Source organism: Rhodnius prolixus, unplaced genomic scaffold (genome assembly GCF_049639745.1).
Source record: "Rhodnius prolixus isolate KJV_2025 unplaced genomic scaffold, Rpr scaffold_18, whole genome shotgun sequence".
Lineage (NCBI taxonomy): Eukaryota > Metazoa > Arthropoda > Insecta > Hemiptera > Reduviidae > Rhodnius > Rhodnius prolixus.
The window spans coordinates 1,932,540-1,956,008 of record NW_027411636.1 but is presented as its reverse complement, the minus strand read 5'-3'; the positions used below and the strand labels follow the sequence as shown (position 1 = coordinate 1,956,008).

At 32.4% G+C, this 23,469-nt stretch overlaps 1 protein-coding gene across 6 annotated transcripts in view; it reads left to right on the top strand.

The window, feature by feature from the left end:
- The window catches only part of LOC141462245 (uncharacterized), a 36,010-nt gene extending 16,459 nt beyond the window's left edge, over nt 1-19,551 (top strand). For 4 of the 6 annotated variants that reach the window (XM_074143948.1, XM_074143946.1, XM_074143944.1 and 1 more), the window contains 20 exons: nt 3,052-3,204; nt 3,424-3,493; nt 3,851-3,985; nt 4,072-4,212; nt 4,310-4,426; nt 4,981-5,144; nt 5,962-6,119; nt 6,271-6,408; nt 8,244-8,419; nt 8,517-8,732; nt 10,169-10,331; nt 11,376-11,535; nt 13,417-13,632; nt 13,826-14,003; nt 14,103-14,273; nt 15,321-15,480; nt 15,577-15,629; nt 16,827-16,949; nt 17,240-17,486; nt 18,975-19,551. In XM_074143948.1, the coding sequence (XP_074000049.1) occupies nt 3,052-3,204; nt 3,424-3,493; nt 3,851-3,985; nt 4,072-4,212; nt 4,310-4,426; nt 4,981-5,144; nt 5,962-6,119; nt 6,271-6,408; nt 8,244-8,419; nt 8,517-8,732; nt 10,169-10,331; nt 11,376-11,535; nt 13,417-13,632; nt 13,826-14,003; nt 14,103-14,273; nt 15,321-15,480; nt 15,577-15,629; nt 16,827-16,949; nt 17,240-17,486; nt 18,975-19,117 (3,082 nt within the window). In that variant the 3' untranslated portion in view covers nt 19,118-19,551. The remainder of the gene's footprint in view (nt 1-3,051; nt 3,205-3,423; nt 3,494-3,850; nt 3,986-4,071; nt 4,213-4,309; nt 4,427-4,980; nt 5,145-5,961; nt 6,120-6,270; nt 6,409-8,243; nt 8,420-8,516; nt 8,733-10,168; nt 10,332-11,375; nt 11,536-13,416; nt 13,633-13,825; nt 14,004-14,102; nt 14,274-15,320; nt 15,481-15,576; nt 15,630-16,826; nt 16,950-17,239; nt 17,487-18,974) is intronic. The other 2 variants (XM_074143945.1, XM_074143947.1) reach the window with 2 other exon arrangements.
- The last annotated feature ends 3,918 nt before the right edge of the window (nt 19,552-23,469 follow it).

Below are 23,469 nucleotides of genomic sequence, written 5' to 3'. Positions count from 1 at the left end.
TTTTAAACAGTATGGAAAAAATTGATGCGAAAGTAAATTAGCATCTTCTTTCTAAAAGTCTGGAGAAATGGTGCTATATTTGCTTACAATATTGCACGAATCTGCTTGGCTTTATTTTTTATGTCTTCATTGACACCCAGTTGTTTTCTTCTCCTGTTTGTAAAGCCGAAGACAATTGGAAGTCACTTTACAGAATGTATAATTCAAATATGCAGTTTTCTAATTTTTGTACATAATGAATTCTATAATTTATACATACGAGCCATTTATTTTGAAAGTGGCCTAACTCCATTTATCTTCAAATCGAGATATTTAAGGGTTTGCGTTTCAATGAATTTAAAAATATACGTATAGGATACTAATGAGTCATACTGCTTGTATCTAAGGGTGTTAAATTTATAGTTCCTATTAAAATAATGGCAATTATTAAGTGAATAATATGCGTTTTCTTATCAAGAAAGGAGTTAAGCAACTTTCAAAATTAACATCCAGATTCATTATAAAATTTGAAGGTGCCCAAGTCCATTCAACATAATTTAAGATGCTTCAAATTGAAAAAAAAACATACTTAATTTATTTTACATATCTTTAAAACTAATGGTCTTTTTCTGTTCTTCCCCATGGGTGAAATAAATTCCAAAATTTAATATTAAATTTTAAGTTTTATATTAATTAAACGTACTGGTTATTCAACTAACGCAATTGTCCAAAAACGGAGGTTAACTTGTTAAATACTAATTAATTAAAATTACTGCCTTCAGACATTATCAATAATATATTATTATCTTTATTTAAGTATAAATGGAGTTAGGGCCACTTTCAAACTATACGGTTCAATTATTGAACTAACTCTGAAAACTTATGTGTCAAGAATTTATCGTATTTGCTCGGAATATGAGCAACCTGAAATGCTTTACTGATAAATAACAGGAAGTTGTACCTGTAACCATGGCAACCGGAAAAAATTGACAAATGGAGTTAGGCCACTTTCAAAATAAACGGCTCATATTTAAAAAAAAAATTGATAATATCTTTTTAATTGAATAAATACTTCTTTCTAAAATATGGCTATAATAATTAGCTTTTAACCACATTATAAAACTATGAATTTTTGTGCTACAATTCAGAAGGCGTTCAAAAAAAAACAAACATTTTAAGATGTTCTTCAATCCTTAACAGTTAATCTTAAATAACTATCTCCTTAGCAAAAACTTACAGTTTAAAATGTTAAGTATAAGGGTTGATTAAACGCCAAAATGCACACAAATCAGCAGGTAACCAACATTTCATTCATACTTCATTGATATTATTTAAGTAATTTTACTGCATTAACTTTTTATTAAATTTTTTAGAATTTATTAGATGTCACAGACCCTTATGCTGGCCATTTCATTCATTATAAGTTTTTTGATATAATAATAAAAGGTGAGTAATATCAACATAATTAGTTATAAAAATTTAAGTAATTTTACTGCATTAACTTTTCCTTCACATTTTTAGAATTTATTAGATGTCACATATTATGAATGAAATGGCCAGCATAAGGGTCTGTGACATCTAATAAATTCTAAAAAATTTAATAAAAAGTTAATGCAGTAAAATTACTTAAATAATATCAATGAAGTATGAATGAAATGTTGGTTACCTGCTGATTTGTGTGCATTTTGGCGTTTAATCAACCCTTATACTTAACATTTTAAACTGTAAGTTTTTGTTAAGGAGATTTTTGTACCTTTTGGATAGATTTTTCTTTTTGTCTATTATTTGGGTGGGGCAAACTCCCCTCCTTATGAGGCATAGCGTCGAGACTTTTAAAATACAAGTCTGAACAAAATTTCGATTTGAATGACACTTCATTCATGAAAATCGGTTCACGTCTCGATAATTTGAAACGATTGCTATACTTCCTCTTAACAAGTGTAAGAGCAGAATGTCGTTTTAATGTTACGTAGGGAAGCCATAACCCTGTGATCCTACCAAATTTTATCAAAATCGGGCCAAGATTTACAGAGTAATTAGTAATAATAATTTTGGAGGGGGCCTTACATAAAGGGGGCTAACTCCTCTCCCATTCGATGTACAGCGTCGAGACCCCCATAAGGCACATCTACATAAAATTCCGAATCGAATGACACCTCATTCATGAAAATCGGTTCACGCGTTTAGGCGCTACGCAGTTTACAAAAAAGGTAACAACAACAACAAGAAGAACACAACCATTTTTGAAAATGCCTTTTTTGCTCATTTTCAGCAACTTTTTTCTCGAAATCTATTATATCTATGTTGTTGCAAAAAAATTACAGATGTAAAGGAGGATTTGCCCTACATTTTAAAGAAAATTTGGGAATTTTATCTTTTATAGAAAAAAAAGAAAAAAATTGTCAAAGTTGGGAGTTTTTCAACGTTACGCTTTTTCGTGCAGTTTTTGATGATCAACCCTTATACAACTGTCCTACCGGACAGTTTTAATAAGTCTAGTATAATTGAAAACAAAGTGCTGGATACCATTAAACATAAATGTGTTGGCGGAAAATATTGTTGACTTAAAATATTTTCTCCTGATTGTAACATTTGTTTTCCCATGTAAAAGCAAATTAAACTATACAGGTAGGACAGTTGTATGAGTTGTTCGTAAAAAAAAAAAAAAAAAAACCTGCACAGAAAAGCAGATACTTTGAAAATTTTATACTCTTTTTATTTTAAAAGAAATTTTGACTCTCAGGATTTAATGATAAAACAGAAATAACCTTACTTGTAGATAACAGTTTTATGGAGACAGGTTTATCTTGTTGTGCACGTTTTCGAAGTAGCATTGTTTATTTTTATGTTGTATTTTGTTTTTTTAGAAGAATGATTAGGTAAAATTAATGTTATATTGTCAAAATTAAGTTGTAATAGAGATAAAATGGAATCAATGAAACATTTTTAACGACTAATTTCTGTTATTTCATAATCTATGTCGTATTTTGCAACATTTCGGCTATTCAAATTCAAGTTTAGGCTCTTTTTCCTTTATTTATTCCTTTTAAAATCTATTTTAATAATTTTTAGGGTTAATAAGAAAAAAACGTATAGAAAAACAGCAAAGTTGTTTACTTCTGATTCATCTGATGATTGTGTTATTGAAGGAAACTCAATAGAGGAAGATGTACAGGATGATAAAACGGAGAGTGATATTGAAAAAACACCTCCAAATAAAAACAGGTAATTTTATTTTTATTTTTTAATGTGATATAAGAACGGCCTGTTATCGACTAAAAACCTACAAAGAAACTTGAATCTTGACAAAAACAAAATTCAATGTAATTTTTGTATTAAAGTACTTACATCCCGGATCAAGTATATAATTTCTTCGGATTAAACTTCAGTGTTGACGACCCTACATTTGAAATTACCCTACTTATGAATTTTTTTTTTTTTAAGGAGACGGAGACGAATAAAAACTCAATCGTCAACTAGTTCTGGCTCTGATGATGACAAAGAAGGAACAAAGGTATTTATTTTTATCAGTTTTCAATAAAAATAAAGGTATCATACGAGAAAAAAAAATTAATAAATGAGTCAGGTTGGTAGCCCTTTTGATGTGTGGTTTTTGTTTGAAAACACACTGTAATAGGCTAGTAGAGTTTTGGAATCGTGTTTTTGTAAAAATTTATTTAGTATTATAAGTTTAGGGCCGCTCTAAGTAATTGATATATTATTTATTTTTTAAAGTTTTACGTCATTTAAGTGGGGATACCTACTCCAACCAAAACTCGGAGATCTCTTCTTAAGAGATCTTCTTCTTATCGTGTCACTCTCATCTAAATGGAAATCTTTGCATAAATTTTCATTATTATCATTTCTTCAGGTCACAGATTCAGCTGGAAAAGGGAGAAAAAATATTAGAAAGGTATTGAAAGAAGAGAATTTAAAGGAAAGTACACAGAACGCTTTAAAAGAAGAACAAGAAAGAAAGAAGCGTATAATGGAAAAGCAGACACTGGTTAATATCTCGTTTTTCTTTATTCTCGTGTTATCTCTCCTTTCTTCACAGTGTTCTTCATGCATTTCCTTCTGTGTTGGTAACAGTACAATCAGTTCGTGAGTAAAGCAGAAGATGTCGGCGAAGTGAAAGCTATAGAGGAAGTAGTTTTAGATTACGAGCCGAAAACTAAGAAAACATTACTAGCATTAGATAAGAATCTAGTCAAAAAATTAAAACCTCATCAGGTAAATTATAACTGGTAGTAAAATCACTAACTAAATGATATTTCTGCTTTATAACTAAGAAATGACCAATATTATTTTCCTTAAAAAATAAATACAGGCAGAAGGCATAAAATTTATGTGGGATTCCTGTTTTGAATCTTTGGAGGATGCAAAGAAAAAAAGGGGTTCAGGATGTATTCTAGCACATTGCATGGGTTTGGGCAAATCGTTGCAGGTATTATTTTACCAATTACTTTTTTGCTTATATGATTTAAGGCGCGTTAACATCTAAGGTTATTGGCGCCCGGAGCTTTTTACAGTGCACTGCCGGCCTCCGGACAGTGTTCTCCTCGTTGCAGACAACACTGTCCATTACCGGGACACAGTGAGCTGTAAGAAGCTCCTAGGAAGAGAAAATCTGATGGGTCAGCAGTTGTGGATTCGAACCACGGGACCTCCGCGTGGGAGTCCAGTTTGCTAACCTCGTAGCTAATCCCTTCCCTACCAATTACTATTATTATTACTTTAATTAGTGGCCATCATTGTTGGCAATAACATGTGTATAGATAGAAAATTGAATGAATAACCAAAAACTGAAAACATTAAGGAGTTTGTCATTTCTTTTTAAATTACTTTTAATTTTTTTTTTTTTTGATTAGGGATTATTTTGTTTGTTTTAATTTGAAAGTGATTCAGCTTCTAAGGTCATGGTGCCCCGCAGCACCATGCAGTTGCTTAATAAATAATTTATTTATTTTTTTTTTTACATCAAATCCATTGATTTTCCAGGTTGTATCTTTATTGCATGCGCTGTTAACTAATGAAGATACTGATATAAAGACTGCCTTAGTCGTGTGTCCAGTGTCAACAGTATTAAATTGGGTAAATGAATTTGATAAATGGTTGAAAGATGTTGGTTCCGGACAAGATATCGAAGTTTATCATATGGCCAAGTAAGTTTCAATTAATGGAATAATATAATACTAAAATAAATACAAATCGATTTGTTTGTCTGTTTTGAGACTAATTTTGTTTAGAATATAGATTTTATTTAATTTTTATCAGAAATTTCTCCACTAATATCTTTTTGTGTGAAAGCCCTCAGTAGTATGCTAGCCAAGGCGCTTTCTCTTAAGCCAACATCCAGCCGTCGATGTATTCGATAATGGTTTTTGCCTAGCGAAGTTGCCCTTGGATCATTGCCCATTCGAGATTGCCTCTTCGTTTTCCTGTGCTGGCTACAATTCTAAGAATCTACTTTTCTACGGAGATGGTCTTACCATTGCAGTCTCTTTTTCCACATATATCTTCTGGTATCTCCACCGTCTCCCTTGTCATTACTTGCTTCCTACAGAAATGACTTCCTGGCAAATCAACGCCAGGTGTCCTTCTCTACCTCTCGCAATTTTCTTCACTCCTCAGTGCTGATAGTCCAGATTTCGCTATGGCTATGCTTGTGGTTATTTTTTCGAGTAGTTGCCTTTCAGATTGGTAATAAGCTATCTGGGCTCTAAGGGCTTTGGATGGCACAGGGTTCATTTACGAACACGATTCCCATGCTGAGAACCCTGATTCGAATCTAGGCGGCCCTAGGTGGTTTTCTCTTCCCAGGAGTTTCTTATATCCCACTGCCCAGAGGTGGAAGAGTTGTCATATCCGGATATAAATCAAAATACATTATTCATATTGTCAAAATTGTATTATAGATAGCTTAGATCATACTTTTCTTAATAAATATTGATCTCTTATACATCCAGTATCTGTTCACAGAACTCAAACTAGCTACCGCGTATTTCAACTGAAAGATTGGCAAAAGTCTGGCGGAATCATGATACTTGGATATAATCTATACAGAATTTTAGCAAATGAAAAAATCAAAGTAAAAGCTTCAGCTAAAGCTGTTTACCGACAAACGCTTGTAGATCCAGGTAGATAAAAACTTTTCTCTGTTGAATTAAAGAATTTTTTTGTTTGTCTTGGCCCATCTGTTTTTACAGCAACTTTACCGAGTGTTGAGCTGTAGAAATTAAGATCCTAAAAAAAAAAGTTGGTCTAACTTCCACAGTGTACAATTTTCAGGCCCAGATATTGTAATTTGCGACGAAGGACATCTTTTAAAAAATGAAGCTACCGCCCTTTCCGTGGCCATGAACAAGATAAAAACAAGAAGACGGATCGTATTAACTGGAACCCCACTTCAAAATAATCTTGTCGAATGTGAGCAGTTTCTTTGTTATCATTTTATGTAATTTATAAAGGCGAAGTTGTCAAGGTAAACAAAAAAAGAGAAGGAAATCATAGGTATATTTTTTTTATATATTTAATATTTAACTGTGTTCAGGCAGCTTTATAATACAGTCGACTCTCGATAATTCGAAACTCGATAATTCGAACTCTACAGCTGCTAACTTCGGTAAATCGAAAAAATGCAGTGTATTTAGATACGCTCGATAATTCGAAATCCTTTTCTTAACAACAGGAGGAGAGAACGCTCTATAATTCGAACGAGGCCGCTTCCCCTCTTTATAATTCGAATTTTCCCTAGTAATGTTTACTTCTCATTTTCCGCTTATTGTTCATTTCCTGCGTAATGTTTCCCTCCTTCCAGCCCAGTTTAACTTTCCAATTCTCTTTCTTAGTTTGTCACGATGGGAAGTACGTCTCCCTTACTGTGTCCGATAAAAAAGAAAAATTATCGCGGCCGTGAAAAGTGGTTCGAAAAAAAAAAGATATCGCCAAAACTTCCAATATTCCACCATCAACGCTTTCTACAATTCTAAGTCACTTGACTAAGTCAAGCCACATTGAAACAAAAATCTGTTCATTTTTTTAATTAGGTACATATGTATATTATTATTTATTGAAATGTTAATACATATTCAATTTTTTTGTCGTTTCCATTATTTTTACTTTTTTACTTGAGGCTATATATGTCTAAAACTTAGGTAAGCTCATACGTATTTTCAATTTACGTATGTCCATAATATATACATAATAAAAACTCTTAATAATTCGATTTTTTCCCCTCTTCTTGATAATTCGAAGTCTCGATAATTCGAATTTTTCTTGTAGTCCCTTGGATTTCGATTTATCGAGAGTCGACTGTAAATAATAAAATGACAGTTTTGTGGAAAACCTACCCGACCGAAGATTAAAAAAACATGTTTTTAATTATTGGAAAATTTAATATAAAAGGAACAAAACCAGTATAAACATAAAAAAAAATACTTTTTTTAATTTGTCCTGTAAAAAAATTACAAGTTCAAAAATCAATACAGACAAGATAAAATACACATTATAACACATAATAGAGGTTACAGCAAAATATATCGAAAAGCTATATAGAATCGATATTGACAATTTTTTTTGAAATACGTGTCAATTATTTACAATTTGTTTTTAGTACTCGTAAGTTTAATGATGTCCTTTAAGAGTAAGTTCCAAAAAAAAAAATGAAAAATCTTTTTCAGTGGTACATTCAGTTGTTGATATTGATGAAAATCGTCAGGTCCTTTGGGCTGCATCTTACCAGATATCGCAATTGAATATCGTCGATTTTATCTGCCGTAGTGCGCATATCACATTTGAATTCTTTGAACTAAGAACGTCCACTTTCCGTTATAAATCTCAAAATTAACATTTTTTAAGTTTGCAATACTGCCTAAGAAGGCTTAGAACAAGTGAAAGTAATCGTCCATTTTTCAGACAGGGCCAATTATAATGCTTCAAATTTATTCTCAGTGTTAACGTATGTTAGTTTTTTTTAAGCAAGGTTCTAGCAATTCTCTTTTTTTTTCAGTTTGTTGTATAGTTTTTCACGTATATTAGAATCATTTTTGCAGGGAAATACATTTTCGTTAGTATAGCGTGAAATTCTAGCATTAGGGTTCAACCTAATTTTGAGTAATTTTATGGTTCCAAACGATTAAGTAATTTACTTTAGGTTGAAGCTAACCGTTTTATTGTACTAATTATTTATTAATTTGTTATATGTAGATTATTATTTATATTATTTTGCATAATTCTATTGTAATTTTTGTTTTTAATTTTAGATCATTGCATGGTACAGTTTGTTAAACCAAATCTATTGGGAACAAAAAAAGAATTTAAAAATAGATTTGTTAACCCAATCCAGAATGGTCAATTTGAAGATTCAACAACGCATGATGTAAAATTAATGAAACGTCGTGCGCACGTATTGCATACAATGTTGGATGGAATTGTTCAGGTATTTTCAATTTTGTGTGTGTGTATGTCTTATTTTATTATATTTAATTAAAAAATAATAATAATTTAATATTAAATTAATTAATTATTTATTGCAGCGCAAGGATTACAGTGTGCTCACACCATATCTACCGCCAAAATTTGAATACGTAATACATTTGAAAATGTCTGATCTACAGTGTACCTTATATCAACACTATTTGGATAATGAAGCAAAAAGGAAATTATTTGTTGATTTTCAGTCGTTAATGAGAATTTGTATACATCCTCAAGCGCTTCTTATGAAAAGTGAAAAAGATCAATTGAAAGAGGAGGTAATCTTAGATTTGACTAAAATTGATTGCTCTATATTTTTCCCCAAATCTTAAGATATTTTCCACATTTTTCTTTAATTCCGGAGTATGAGAATATCATTTATAGTTGTAGGTGGCAGTTTTTTCTTCCGATTGTATTCTATGCAAGGAAGAGTAACTTTATAATAATATTAAAAATCAGACCTTAAGAAAACCTAATGCGATTATACTATTCATATAAACTTAATAATCAGTATAAAAGCGACGAAGTTATTTATTTATTTACGAGGGTCGTTTGAAAAGTCCGTGCAAAAATAAAAACTACTTAATTTTTTGGGGTAAACCTTTTTTATTTTTCAACATAGTCTCCTTTTAGGCTTATACACTTCGTCCAACGCTGCTCTAGTTTGTTGATCCCTTCCGAAAAATAGGATTTGTCCAAGTCTGAAAAATAGCCATTCGTTTCTGCAATCACCTCCTCGTTTGAATAAAATCTTTTTCCCGCCAGCCATTTCTTCATATTGGGGAACAAATAGTAGTCCGAGGGAGCCAAGTCTGGAGAATAGGGGGGATGTGAAACGAGTTGGAACCCTATTTCCATTAATTTTGCGACCACAACTGCTGAGGTGTGAGCTGGTGCGTTGTCGTGATGGAAAAGGACTTTTTTGTGGGCCAATCGTGGGCGTTTTTCTTGCAGCTCGGTTTTCAAACGGTCCAATAACGATGAATAATATGCACCTGTAATAGTTTTACCCTTTTCCAGATAGTCGATGAGGATTATTCCTTGCGAATCCCAAAAGACAGTCGCCATAATCTTTCCGGTCGAAGGAACGGTCTTCGCCTTTTTTTGGCGCAGATTCCCCCTTGGTAACCCATTGTTTAGATTGTTCTTTGGTCTCAGGAGTGTAGTGATGTATCCATGTTTCATCCACAGTGACGAAACGACGCTTAAAGTCCTGCGGATTCTTCCGGAACAGCTGCAAACCGTCCTTGCAACACTTCACACGATTTCGTTTTTGGTCAAGCTAATCTTATTATTAATATTAAATTTAAATAAATTGGTTAAAAATAGAATTAATAAAACTTACAACTAAATGATGCTCACGTTTCTTGAGAAACTATGTGTTTGAAGAAAAAAAGATTTATACGTTGCTATAGGCTATTAATCTAGAAAATATACTCGTACTAATAAGGAGATAAATTGCGACCACGCCATATTTGTGAAATGATGTTTTCTCCATAAATATCCATTTTGAGATCTTTGGAGTCTGGAAAAAAAAGTAGCTCTAAGTAAAACGTGTGTAAAGGGTAATTTTGATAATAATAATTGATTACTATCTGATAATTGATCTGAGTTCGGAAAACTTTAGTAAGTTAGCAGCTGCAACATTAACAGTAATAGAAGAAGGTCGTATGGGTGTTAACACCTTTTTATTTTTAATTTTTTTGTTTTTCAGATAGAGGCAGAAGAGTCGGAAGGTTCTTTGAAAGATTTTATTGATGATGGTAGTGATAAAGGTAGCGAAACTTCCAGTAGTTCTTCTTTAGCTTCATCAAATTCTGATTCAGATACAAGCATCAAGGAGGACACCACTTCTAGACGAAGAACAAGAAATTCTGGTTGGTTTTTTATTATAATTATAGTGCGTTTTATTATTAATAATTATATGATGATAAATTATAAAATTAAGAGACCAAAAGGGTTTATATAAATACAAATAGTTGGTCGATTCTACATCTTCTTTTTTTTGGTCGAAGTGGGAATACAGAGCGGGACATTTGAGGAAAGAACAATTTTTTTTATCAGTTTGTTCCTCCTGAAACACTAATAATGAATAGTTTTACGTAAATATGAACTCAGTGAGGCTTCAGGGCTGCCTGGCTATCCTAGAAGAACGTAATATCACAGTAAATGCCCTTTCTACGGGATAAAATTGTTGCCATATCAATATTGATCAATGCTGACGCGTTCTCATTTTACTCCCAAATGATGTACTACATACACAATCCACCCACCCATTTCTAACAGAACCGCACTTATCGTCGTTCCTCAGGATTGCCTGTGTTCACTACCAATCGTTCAAATATGTATAACTTCCGCATTCTTTACATGTTTTTACTGGTTAATCATTATCAATCAATCAATCCGGTAATCAATTTCATTTTTTTAGGCCCATATTGGAACTACCTTCTTATTTAATTCACTAGGTAACCTAAACTAACCTCACCTAACCCAACCAAACCTAACCTATCCTAACCTCACCTAACCCAACCAAACCTAACCTCACCTAACCCAACCAAACCTAACCTAACCTAACCTAACCTAACCTCACCTAACCCAACCAAACCTAACCAAACCAAACCAAACCTAACCTAACTTATCTTTATTTAACCTTACAGATCTAAATAATTATTATAAGTAGAATATTGAAACATATAATAGTTAATAGAACTTACCTTTCACCACAATACGGTGAGGATATTATTGAAATCTGATAAACACGAAGAGAGATAATGAATAGAAAGATTAATATGCATCCAATCATCAAATCAATTCCTTAGCGATGATCTCCTCCGGGGTGGATCGCGATCCTCAGTTTTTCATTATTTATTTATTTTTTTAAACTTTTCACACCAGAATTTTTACTTTTTATATTATTTCAGCACAGGCCGACGAAGTTGAAGAGCCAGAAGCACAGCAAAAGAAGATTGAATGGTGGACAGAATTGGTAGACGAAGAGCAATTGGAAGATATTCGGCAAGGAACTAAGATATTCCTATTTTTTGTAATATTAAAATTTTGTGAAGAGATTGGTGATAAATTGTAAGTATTTTTTTTTTTGTCAAAAATTCAAGTTAAAAACTAGTTTTAACACACTGAACTCAAAATATTGTAGTGCAGAAATTACCCATTTTTAGCAAGCCGCTTTGGGTACTGTTGTTTACTTGTAGAAAAAAGTAAATTCTTGAACTAAAGCTGTGATACCGGTAGTAAAGAACTCATTGAATGGAAATATTGATGGTTCGAGAATATTAGTAATATCAGTTTGTCAGATACCCCCAGTATTCAGGTTTTTCGATTGTCGTAATACTTATAATTTTGGTCATTTTTTTTTATAATGTTAGGTTGCCTCCTAGGAAGAACTGGTATTAAACAATGGGTCCTTTTTTTGAGAAATACCTGATTATTTATCAACGGGACTGCTTTATAAACTCAAACGCCTACTGTCTTCTACCTTTTACCTCATTCTTAAGTCTTATCTCTCCGACCGTTTCTTCTAAGTCAAACAAGGATCTTCTTCTTCTCTTATCCTTCCAATACTCGCTGGAGTCCCTCAAGGAAGCGTTCTAGCTCCCTTACTTTATATTCTCTATACTGCTGACTTACCAACTCACCCGACTACAATTACTTTCACTTTCGCCGACGACACTGCAATTCTTTCTCCTCATCTAGATCCTGTTATAGCATGCCGTGCACTCCAAACTCACCTCAATCTTCTCGAACCTTGGCTGCAAAAGTGGAGAATCAAAGTGAACGAATTGAAATCTAAATACATAGTATTCACTCTAAACAAGAAAACTCTCCCTCCTCTCTCCTTCCACAATACTTCTATACCAATCACTAACCAAGTACGATATCTCGGACTACATCTTGACAAACGACTAACGTGGAACCCCCACACGAGACTCAAACGAACTGACCTCAATCTGAGGTATAAAATGTTGAAAAGACTACTCAACAAACGATCAAAACTGACCCTGACGAACAAACGAACACTATATACCGCTCTACTTGCCCCAATATGGACGTACAGAATACAGCTCTACGGAAGCGCCAAAAAATCTAACATCAACCGACTCCAAACCTTACAGTCTAAAATCTTGAGAACAATAGTTAACGCTCCCTTCTACGTCTCCAATCATACTATACACTCTGATCTCAACATTCCTCTCGTTTCTGAAATAGCCCAAACTCGATACACAAAACTCCATTCAAATCTACACGATCACTACAACCCTCTGATCCACAACATGTCTACCACAACACTTCCTTCTAATCCTAATCGCAGACTAAAGCGGCGGTGGCCACGCGACCATCTCAACACAACGTCGACCTCCTAGGATGGTTGCTGTGTAAGCTTGCCAATCTGGCGAACTAACGGCTTCCATCACTGGATGGTCGTCGTTCACTCCAATCACGCCCTTGGCGCACATGCATGTGCGCGTATGTGTATGGATATGCATATGCGTGCATGTGTAATTGCGCCATCCATATCACTCATCTCTTTTGCTTATTGTACTGCATACAGTTGCAAAATAAATAAACAAATAAAAAAAAAAAAAAAAAGATTATTTATCAGGTGTCATATGGATAATTGCAGGATATTTCCCCTTTTTTTTTTCCCTGCATTTAGTTTCAATTCTTGAATATTTTAATACTGCGTCACAAATTTTCCTGGATGCTTCTTTGCAGTATTTTTTTCTTCGTCTTAAGCCATGGATCTCGTCTTATTGGTATTGGGAATTTACTGATACAGAACGAATAAATGTAAAACAATAAAAGATTAAAAGAAAATCGTATCAAAAATAAAGGAATAAATAATATTATCGGTTAATATTAAGTAAATATAGTTCAGAACTCTCCCAGCTTACGTTTATTGATTTGAGCATTGATAATAAATGTTGTTTTCTTGAACGTTTTCAGATTAGTATTCAGTCAATCATTGTTCACGTTGGATATTATTGAATACTTTTTAAATAAAATTGATGATAATTCGCAAAAATCTGACCCAGATCCAAATTTATCACAATTTGGTGGATCTTGGGCAAAAGGATTGGATTATTTCCGTATGGATGGCGGCTCTTCGTTTGATCATCGACATGCATGGTGTAAAGCGTTCAACAATGAACGTAACTCAAGGTATGGGCAGAAAGAAACATATTTTTTTGTATTTACATTTTCTTAGTAGGAAAAGTAAGATGTATTGGGTGATAGAAATTTTCTTTATGAAGTTTTTCACCAGACAGTTACAGAAAGGAGTTTTTCAAAATTAAATTTTCTGAAAACTACCGGTGTATGACGATTTTAGTTAATTTATTTCCATCTTTTCCAGGGGACGATTATTTTTAATCTCAACAAGAGCTGGTGGTCTTGGTATTAATTTAACCGGCGCGAACAGAGTAATCATATTTGACGCATCATGGAATCCTTCGTACGATGTACAAAGTTTGTTCAGGGTATATCGTTTTGGGCAGACAAAACCTTGCTATATCTACAGATTTTTGTCAAAGGTAAAAGAAGAAGAAGAAGTAGACAATTTTGTTTAACTAATATCATTATTGATTTTCTTTTTTTTAAAAAAAAAATCTTTTTAATTTTCAAATTTTCAGGGAACAATGGAAGAGAAAATTTATGAACGTCAAGTTGCCAAACTTTCTACAGCTTTGAGAGTTATTGATGAACATCAAATTGATCGCCATTTTTCACATTCTGCGTTGGCCGAGTTGTATACTTTTGATCCTGAAGGATCTGAACTTAGAGCAACGCCTGTATTGCCAAAGGTTTTTTTGCTAAAAAATTATTAAGCAAATCTTATTTGTAACAACAATAACTTGAAAGGGAAGGGATTAGCTATGGCGGTTAGCGTACTGGACTCCCACGCGGAGGTCCCGGGTTCGAATCCAGCTGCTGACCCTTAGATTTTCTCTTGCTAGGAGCTTCTTACAGCTCACTGACCGGTGATGTACAGTGTTGTCTGTGTTGGCTCCGGGCGCCAATAAACTTAGATGTTGACGCGCCTTAAATCATTAAAAAAATAAAAAAAATAACTTGAAAATAAAATAGATCAGGACTATAAATAAAAATGTCGGTCTATAGCTCTTTAAAGCATGCTTTATTCTCCTTGGCGAATTATTCATGGAGTTCAGTTCGAAACAGAACATTATTACGACTGTGGCTCACCGTTTCTTAGGCTATTCTGATTGGAATTTTATTTTTCTACCAATAAGTGGTAAATTACTGGTTTTCTTACAGCCAAGGCTTCCACATTTTGCCTTTTGCCGCTTTTAAATCTTTTTTCTTTCATTTTTATTGAAGATAGGCGGACAAATAATTGTTTTTTACTTTTTTTAAAGAGGTATGAGTTGGAAGGTTGGACTGTACTTGATGCAGCAGCAGCCTTCGTTTGCCCAGGCAATCGGTTTATACGTCTCCGAAGATCCTAAATTATCCTGACATCCATTGCAGTCCTTGAATATCTTGCTAAGTATGTTAGGAATAAAATTCGTGAAAAATAAATTCAGTAGATTGTCATTTGACTCTAATGGCCATATAGGATAATAGAAAGACATTCGATGAAAATGACAAATTTCAGCACTTTAGCTAAGTTATTAGACGGCTCTTTGCTTGCAAAACATCATCTCGCCATCAAAATCTATAGCCTAAAATTGCTGGCTCCGTTTAGTATTGTACAATAAACCACCTGTGTGTCTACATGATACAGCCAGATCTACGAGTTACTTTATCTTGATAGATGATGTCACCATGGCAACCAATCCTTGGTCCAGTTTCTCAAGTTTTTTTTTTGTTTTATTTGTTTTCAAATAAAGGACAGATTAATGGCGGAGTTATTGCAATCTCATGGCGATATAATTCTTTCATACCATCAACATGATTCTTTGCTGGAAAATCAGGAAGATCAAGAATTAACAGAAGAAGAACGTAAAGCTGCTTGGGCAGAATTTGAAAATGAAAAGAAACCACAACCACGTCAGTTTATTTATTTAATAATTTTTTACATATTTTTGATCATTTATTTTTTTCGTAGTGTCTCAACAATTAATTTGGTTATTTTCTCATTCACAGAATGGCCAAATATGATTTTATTGCAAGATGTTGAACAAAGAATGAAAGTACAGGTATGTATGTTGTATTTGATTTTGTACTTTTAAAAATTTCAAACAAAAAAACTGTTTTAATTTCAAGAAATTGTTTTTCAATAGCTGAATTTCAGTGTTCACAAGGGTGTTAGAGGTTGTAGGGTCATTCTATGTAGACTGAGAAGCATAAATTGCTTGTTGGTATTTTAGTCTATATAGGTTTCGTCTGGAAGAAGTGGTTGTAATATAATTTACAAAAAGAAGAGTAATTTTGCTTTTGCTATTTTTCTCAAAAGTTGACCTTTTTTTTTCTAAAAGATTTTCTTTAAATTTCGTCCCCTTACACAATGGCTAATCTTTTGTTTCATTAAAAGCTTCTGAAGTCTTAAGATATTTTGGAGGGCCCTAAAGTGAGGCGACGTATAATAAGCTTCCCTTCGAAAGATCATCCAATATTAAGGAATTTCTTCGTGATCTTATAATAATTAATTTACTTAAAAGCTGGGAACTGACTTATTAGTAAAACCGGTGTAAAATTGGCTTTTAACTATGTTCTGAGAGTTCTAATTCAGAGTTATTAAAAGAAATTTTAATTAACTAATGGTAGTTATTGCAGAAAGAGAGGCCATGAGAGTGTTTTATTGATATTTTTATCAGTGATGTGGTTAAAATTATTGTTTATTTTTACTGAATGAACTAACGCAGGTTCAGCCAAAAATTAAAAGTAAATCTCTATATTCATACCGTTCAGTCATTGAGCCTAATAAATTTTATTTCTTATATTACGCTACATTCCATTCGTTCAACTTAATCAAATTCTACAAATTACCATCAACACTTCTGTAGCCAACAAGAAACAAGTCGATTTGTCGTTACAGTGTCAAAAAATCATTCAAAAAGATTAGAATTTATTGTGCCCGAATCTTGTTTATCGCAACGACCAGTTTTAACAGCGATTTCTTCTGTAAAATATAACGATAAATGTTCTCAGATCATCTGCTATAACTATATAAGCTTTGATAGCCAGCCTTAGTAAGAATATGGTTTAGAAATACTCTACAATGTCTGTAAATACGTAAGAACGATTGCTAGTGAAAGCAGTATCAGATTTTGCAGATGGGTTTTGGATTGTTTATTTGTTTTTGTTTTTAAGGAGACTGAAAGGCAGCTCTATCTGCTATAATTATGGCTTTTAACGAGTTCTTTATTATTATTTTGAAATAATGATTTTTACAGAATCCAGCTTTGACTGATGAGGAATGCAAGCAACGTGCTTTAGAAGTATTCCAAAAGTATCAACTGTTGCAGCAACAACAACTGCAGCAGAAGTTCCTACAAATGACACAACATATGCAGCAGGTAATTATTATTATTTTTTTATAATCAAATAAAACTTAGGTTTTATTGCGATGGTGTCAAATTTTCATTATTCAGTTGGCACTGGAAACCCACAATTTTTTTTGTTATTGGTCGAAATCCATATATTATAATCCATATATGGAGTAAGCAAATCCAGTATGCATGTTATTTGAATTGAATTAAAGTATTAGGGTGCTTAGTTTTTTACAATAAAATGACAGTGTGCTTCAGTTTTATGGCCTAACTGTCCAGGTCAGATGTGTTTGTTCTAATTAAATCTATTTTCTTAGAATATGGCACAACAGTCTACAACTACTGGACAAATTAGGCCATTACAAAATTGGAGTTTCCCAAATTTCACACTACAGCAACAGCAACAACAAGCAACAACGACAACAAATGCAACAACAGGCGCCATTTTCAGCAACAATTACCAACCGTATCGTTTTCCACAAGGAATATTAGATAAGAAGCTACAACAGCAACCATATCCTACGCAACAAATCAACACTCAAACATTTGTTGTTAACCCCAAGGGTAATTAAGTGTTTTTTATGGTTTTTTCTTTCACATTATCTATACTTCCATATATTTACCTCCCTAATTCCATAACTGGGTCCTAACTATAATCAACATAACAACTACCTAATATGTGGTGAGTTTTATCAGAACATCTGTTTTATATCGTTCAATAATGATTTCTATAACAAATGATCAGTTGCATTTAACATGAGCAACGCCATTGCTCATTGTAGTACCCATATACGTGTGTTTAGACCCCTTCATTTAAGGATAGTTTAAAAGAATAATGAAGTGTTAAATGTAATCTTATAAGTAATAGAATCATATAACCTAAAGTTATCAACAATTACAAGATTTAACTTCGTTTGAAATGCCAAGAATATGTCAAGAAAAACTAGTTAACCATTTCGGAGAAGTAAAGGAAAAGAATTGATTTCTAAGAAAACGAAAAGTGACCTATTTAGATTCTGGTCTGCGGTTTAGCAAAAGACAATTGGTTTTTCCTCCCTAATTAGAGAGTGTATTAATAAAAAAATGTCTTGGATTTGATCAGAAACAACCTACCATCAGATGATAGCACAATGTTAGTGTCAAAAGCTGCAAAAAACGTAAGTTCGCAGACTATTTAAAATGGGCAGGCATGCTTTAAAAAGAACGGGAGAATGTTTCTAAAAAATATTTCGGACGCCTTCCTCGAAGATGTTTGTATTTTAAGTCGGCAACTTGTGCAAGATTATAGGAGATAAGAGGAGAAATGGTCTGCAACAGTGCTGATATCATTTAACGAGAGTGACCAGATGTAAATAAGTGCGCCAAGAACTATTGGGAAGGGGAGGAAGAGGATTTCCTGTATGACGCAATGATGAACTCTTCTCTCTTTACATTTTCCGGGAAGTTTTTCTCAACACCTTACAGACTAGTCTAGGGCAGCTTGAAGAACCTGCGGCGAAATTAGCAACCAAAATAAGGTATTTCTCGTTTGGGTGCCCAAAAAAAAAAAACAATCGTAGAAGAGGATTGCCTGTGTTGGTTTTGACTGAAAGAAGGAGAAAGCAACACTATCGTGAATCAGTGCCTTCGCAGTAGAGCTAATTTGACTCCTCGGGAGTTCGGGAATTCTCCAGAGAAGAAATATACTGATGCTGTCGAATCTTAGCTAAGAGCGTCTTTCAGCTAAAACTAATTAAAAAAACAGATGCAGGTGCTATAAAACAAGTGGATGCCTCAATGAACCGCTGTTATAACTCGTTTTGGCGATGTCTTTTGGGCCACCACCCCTTTGGAAATGTTTATTATTCTTTGTAGCACAGTATGATTAGAATTAGTGATGGGGGCCTTGCAAACGTACGTGTATTATTTACATCTCCAAAAAGCCATTTTAGGCTATCCCTAATTTCACTCGTATTGAAGATCTATTTTTAAAATGCACCAATTTATTTTTTACCTATATGGTTATATTACCTAGAATTTAAATATATATAAAAAAAATAAAATATTATTTAGCTACAGCGGCCGCCAGAAGTGGATTGTTAGGTGATAAAGATGCATCAAGACTAGCCAATAATCATCAGATACTGAAAGCACCACCGGAGATGTCAGCCAATAAGCCAACTAATAGCGAACCTATTGTATTAAATGATGATTGAAAGGAAATAAGGTAAATTGGTCGTACAAATGTAAAAAATATATGATTTTAGGGGAATTTTTGGTACTGTTGTTTTCTTTTCTAAGAATAGTCAGTAAAATATTGGTCTCAATGATGTTTTTTTTTTTGTATATAGTACAAAATTTATACTTTTTTCGATAATTTAATAGAATTTTTATATAAAAAAACATTCAAGTATATCTATGTACTATTTTATATATATATATATGTGTGTGTGTAATCTTTATTTTAGATTTGTTTTGTTTTGTCTTGTTTTTTCTATTTTTTTGAATGTAATAAACGTATTTGAGTAAGAGATAACAACTATACATCTTCTCTTTTGTTGTTGATGTTTATAAATTAAGGTATTAATTAAATTAAAAATATATATATATATATTCTAAATCGAAATAAATATTTGTTATGATAGAGTAAATTTTTTTTTTATTTAAATGTTCAAATGATAAATCCATTATTTTTTCAGAATTAGGCGGAAGATTATACAATGCTGGATCTTGTCGTGGGAGTATTAGCACAAAAACTAAAACTGTTCTTAAAAAAACAAAAAAAAACAGTAAAAACAGAGACTGGTCGATAATACGAACAAAAATAAGGCCATCTATTGCTAAACAAAAAATGATTGCCTAAATATAGCTTTACAATTTTATCCTATATCATCTTTACCTCTCTGGAAGCCATCATGTATAAAAAAAAAAACATCCAGTAGCATTGTTGTCGAGGTACTTGGTTTCAATTTTACGTTGGTTTTTGCACAGCTTTAGTCGGTTAAAATGCTTTATATAAACCTGATTATAAACTCATTACAAGCTAATCGATTGTTTATAAACCAATCTTTGATGTAATTTATAAACCAATCGATTGCTTATAAACCAATCTTTGAAGGAATTTATTAGATGTAAAACAACAAAATATTCACAGTACTAACCTGTACTATAGAAAAACAGAACTAATAATTTAAAAAAATAATTTTTATGATGAAAGTATTATTCTCTTAAAGTTTGCAATCAAAATATTTTATTATTCTAGCATAGTTTTCAATCAATTTACTAAACCAAATAGTGATGAATTAAGGTAAGGTTAGGTTCGATCAAAAACTTGATCAGAGTTGAGGGGAGTAAATGTGAAATGCTATAACAAATTGGGTCACTAAAAACTAACATAATGTATTTTGTGTTTTTTTAAAATTTCATTTAAATTATTGAACGGAAAAAAAAATTGTGATAATACTAAAAATAATATTTTTTAAAAAAGTGATCAATTTAATTTTAAGGTTATTTTTCCTTTTTTTTCTGATAAAAAAAAAACTTATTTTATTTAAACCAACATAAGTTCTGATCAATAGTTAATTATAGGAAACCTGGTTTCATCGAGTGTGAAGCAGGCTTTCTTTGTCAGTAGTGTATTATCCTGAATTTTGACCTAAGGCCTCACAGTATGCTTTACACAGATTTAACTATTTAATTATATTTTAACAGCATTTAATCTCCTTATAATGTAAAGGCACGTTCTGCAATAGATCCAAGAACAAAAACTGGTCCACAAAATGTGGAAGATTACGATCCGTACTTTTCGTTCGTCAAAAATTACACCAAATTATGGGATCTATTCTTAAAAAATAATTAAAATGACTTCAAATCTTGTTTAGCCTCCTAGGATTTAAAATATTTTCACATGGAGCCAGTTGCATTGTGCTGTTATCTTCTTCAGAACAATTATTAACTTTTCAACAAAGGACGGCACCGTAAATTGTTACCATATTACCTGCCATTGCTCAATATTTCGTTTGCTATTATAATGCAAACATTCCTTTAAAAATACTAATATTAATACGTCGTTCTGGGAAGTAGATTTAGAAGATTCTGTAGAGATTAAAATTTTTCTGCGAACTTTGAAGCAATACTACATCCAATCAATTCTTTGTAAGGCCACTGCCATACGTATGAACTGAATCTGTAATGTGACAAAAAACAAAGTGACATAGTTGGTAATACATACATACATACACTGGGCCAAAAAAGTCTGTGAACACTAACCTAAATTTTATTACTTTTATTATTATCTTATTAGAAACTTCTTTTATTTTCAAATGAAATATACTATTCGATAGAGAGAAACCAGAATTTTTCATTTTATATTCAATCTTTTATTTTTGTTCAACAGGAATATCACAATTAAATGTTTAACAAAACAACACCCCAAACGAATGCAAAAAAAGTCTGTGAACACTTTGCAGAAATAAATCATTCTTACACATTGTACGTGAATTATAAATTTTAAAAACTTGTAGGACCTCCTATGTTCCTAATCACTTCCAACAAGCGAGCTTTCATCGATCCTAATAATTTTGTGGTCGTCAATGTTGGAATTTTATCCCACTCTTCTAAAATAGCGTTTTTTAGTTGTTCACGGTTTCTTATTCCTCGTTTATTTATTTCGCGGCTGATTTCATCCCACAAATGTTCTATTGGGTTAAGGTCTGGCAATTGTGGAGGGGTGTTTAGGCGCCAGAGTGTATTATTTAAAAGCCATTCCCGAGTTTTTAGTGCGGTATGTTTCGGGTCATTGTCTTGTTGGAAGACAAACGTTCCCTCCAACCCTAATTTTTTTGAATTTTCTTTTAAATTGCGTCTTAATATATCCACATACACATATTGGTCCATCATACCATTAATTAGATCTAACTTGCCCACTCCTTTAGCACTCATGCACCCCACACCAGAATGTTGCCTCCCCCATGCTTAAAAGTAGGCTTCATATTTTTCATTTTCATAGCTTCATTTCTTTTTCGCCACACTTTTTGTCGTCAATCAGACCCACATACATTGAATTTCGACTCATCTGAAAAGATTACGGTTTCCCAGAAACTAGAAAGCTTAGAAACATATTCTTTCGCGAAATCCAATCGGCGGTTACTATTTATTTTATTGATTAAAGGTTTTTTCCTCGGGACTCGACCGCAATAATCGTATTCATGTAATTTATTTCTAATTGTCTGTGGTGTTACGCTTACACATAACCACTTGATAATTCTTGACTGATTTTTTGAGCGCTTGTCCTGGGTTCTTCTCGAACAGACTTCAGAATTTGCAGTTTATGAAAGGAATTAAGTTTTGGTGGCCGTCCACTGCGTGGCCTACTAATCACATTTCCGTACTTTTTAATTATATTATGCACCGTTGAAGGGTTTTTTTGAACTATCTTCCCTATTTCTCGAATACTTTTTCTTTCATTTCGCAACGTCACAATAAGTTCTCGAATTGGTCTGGGAACTTCCATATTAGTGGTTAAATATGTACTAATTAGATTATTTATTCACAAAACTGACTGTAGTGGTTTCTACAATACAATAGAGAACTTTGAAACTTTATTCAATCGTTTTTCTGTTTGTTATCTTAATGTTTTTACATATTTATACAGCTGTTCACAGACTTTTTTTGCATTCGTTTGGGGTGTTGTTTTGTTAAACATTTAATTGTGATATTCCTGCTGAACAAAAATAAAAGATTGAATATAAAATGAAAAACTCTGGTTTCTGTCTATCGAATAGTATATTTCATTTGAAAATAAAAGAAGTTTCTAATAAGATAATAATAAAAGTAATAAAATTTAGGTTAGTGTTCACAGACTTTTTTGGCCCAGTGTATGTATGTAGTTAGGTTTTATTGCCCGTAAAGTTGTTTATAGCTTTTCTAAAATAATAATAATAATTTTTTAGGAAATATTTCAATTTTGTTAGAAAAAAGTTAAATTCTATTGAAAGGTTTTGTAAATTTCGAATATTGCTAAAACCACAAAAGCGAGAAAAAAAAACTACTAAAACATGTTTAGTTGTCAATCCCTTAAAAAGTACTAAATTTAAAAATAAATTTTCACAATTTTTTCACCAAATATCTTCAAGCGTAAACTAATATTAATTTATCTTAAAATAGGTTAACATTGAACAAATGTAAATTGTTGTGAATTTATTGAATTTAGATTGAAATATATGGAATCACCTCTCTTATCTGGAAATATTTTTCAACCAGTTTTTCAAAACTTGTTTTTGGTTGTTTACATCAATCTAAGATTGATATTTAAAAGTCGCAATTCACTGGGTTTAACCAGCCTTCATAAAAGCATACCAATATTCTACTGTTGAAGTTCTATTTCAAAATGATGAATTTTATGAGAGAAGAATATTATCGGATGTTTTGATTAAAGATGGTTCTCTTACTGGTAGAAAGATTAGGAAGACTTTTGAAAAAGGTATTATTGCTTGAAGTTTCAGATACAACTAACTGTGTGCTTCATCAAGAAATGCTGAAAAGTTTTTATTTCTTAGTTTTTCTGAAA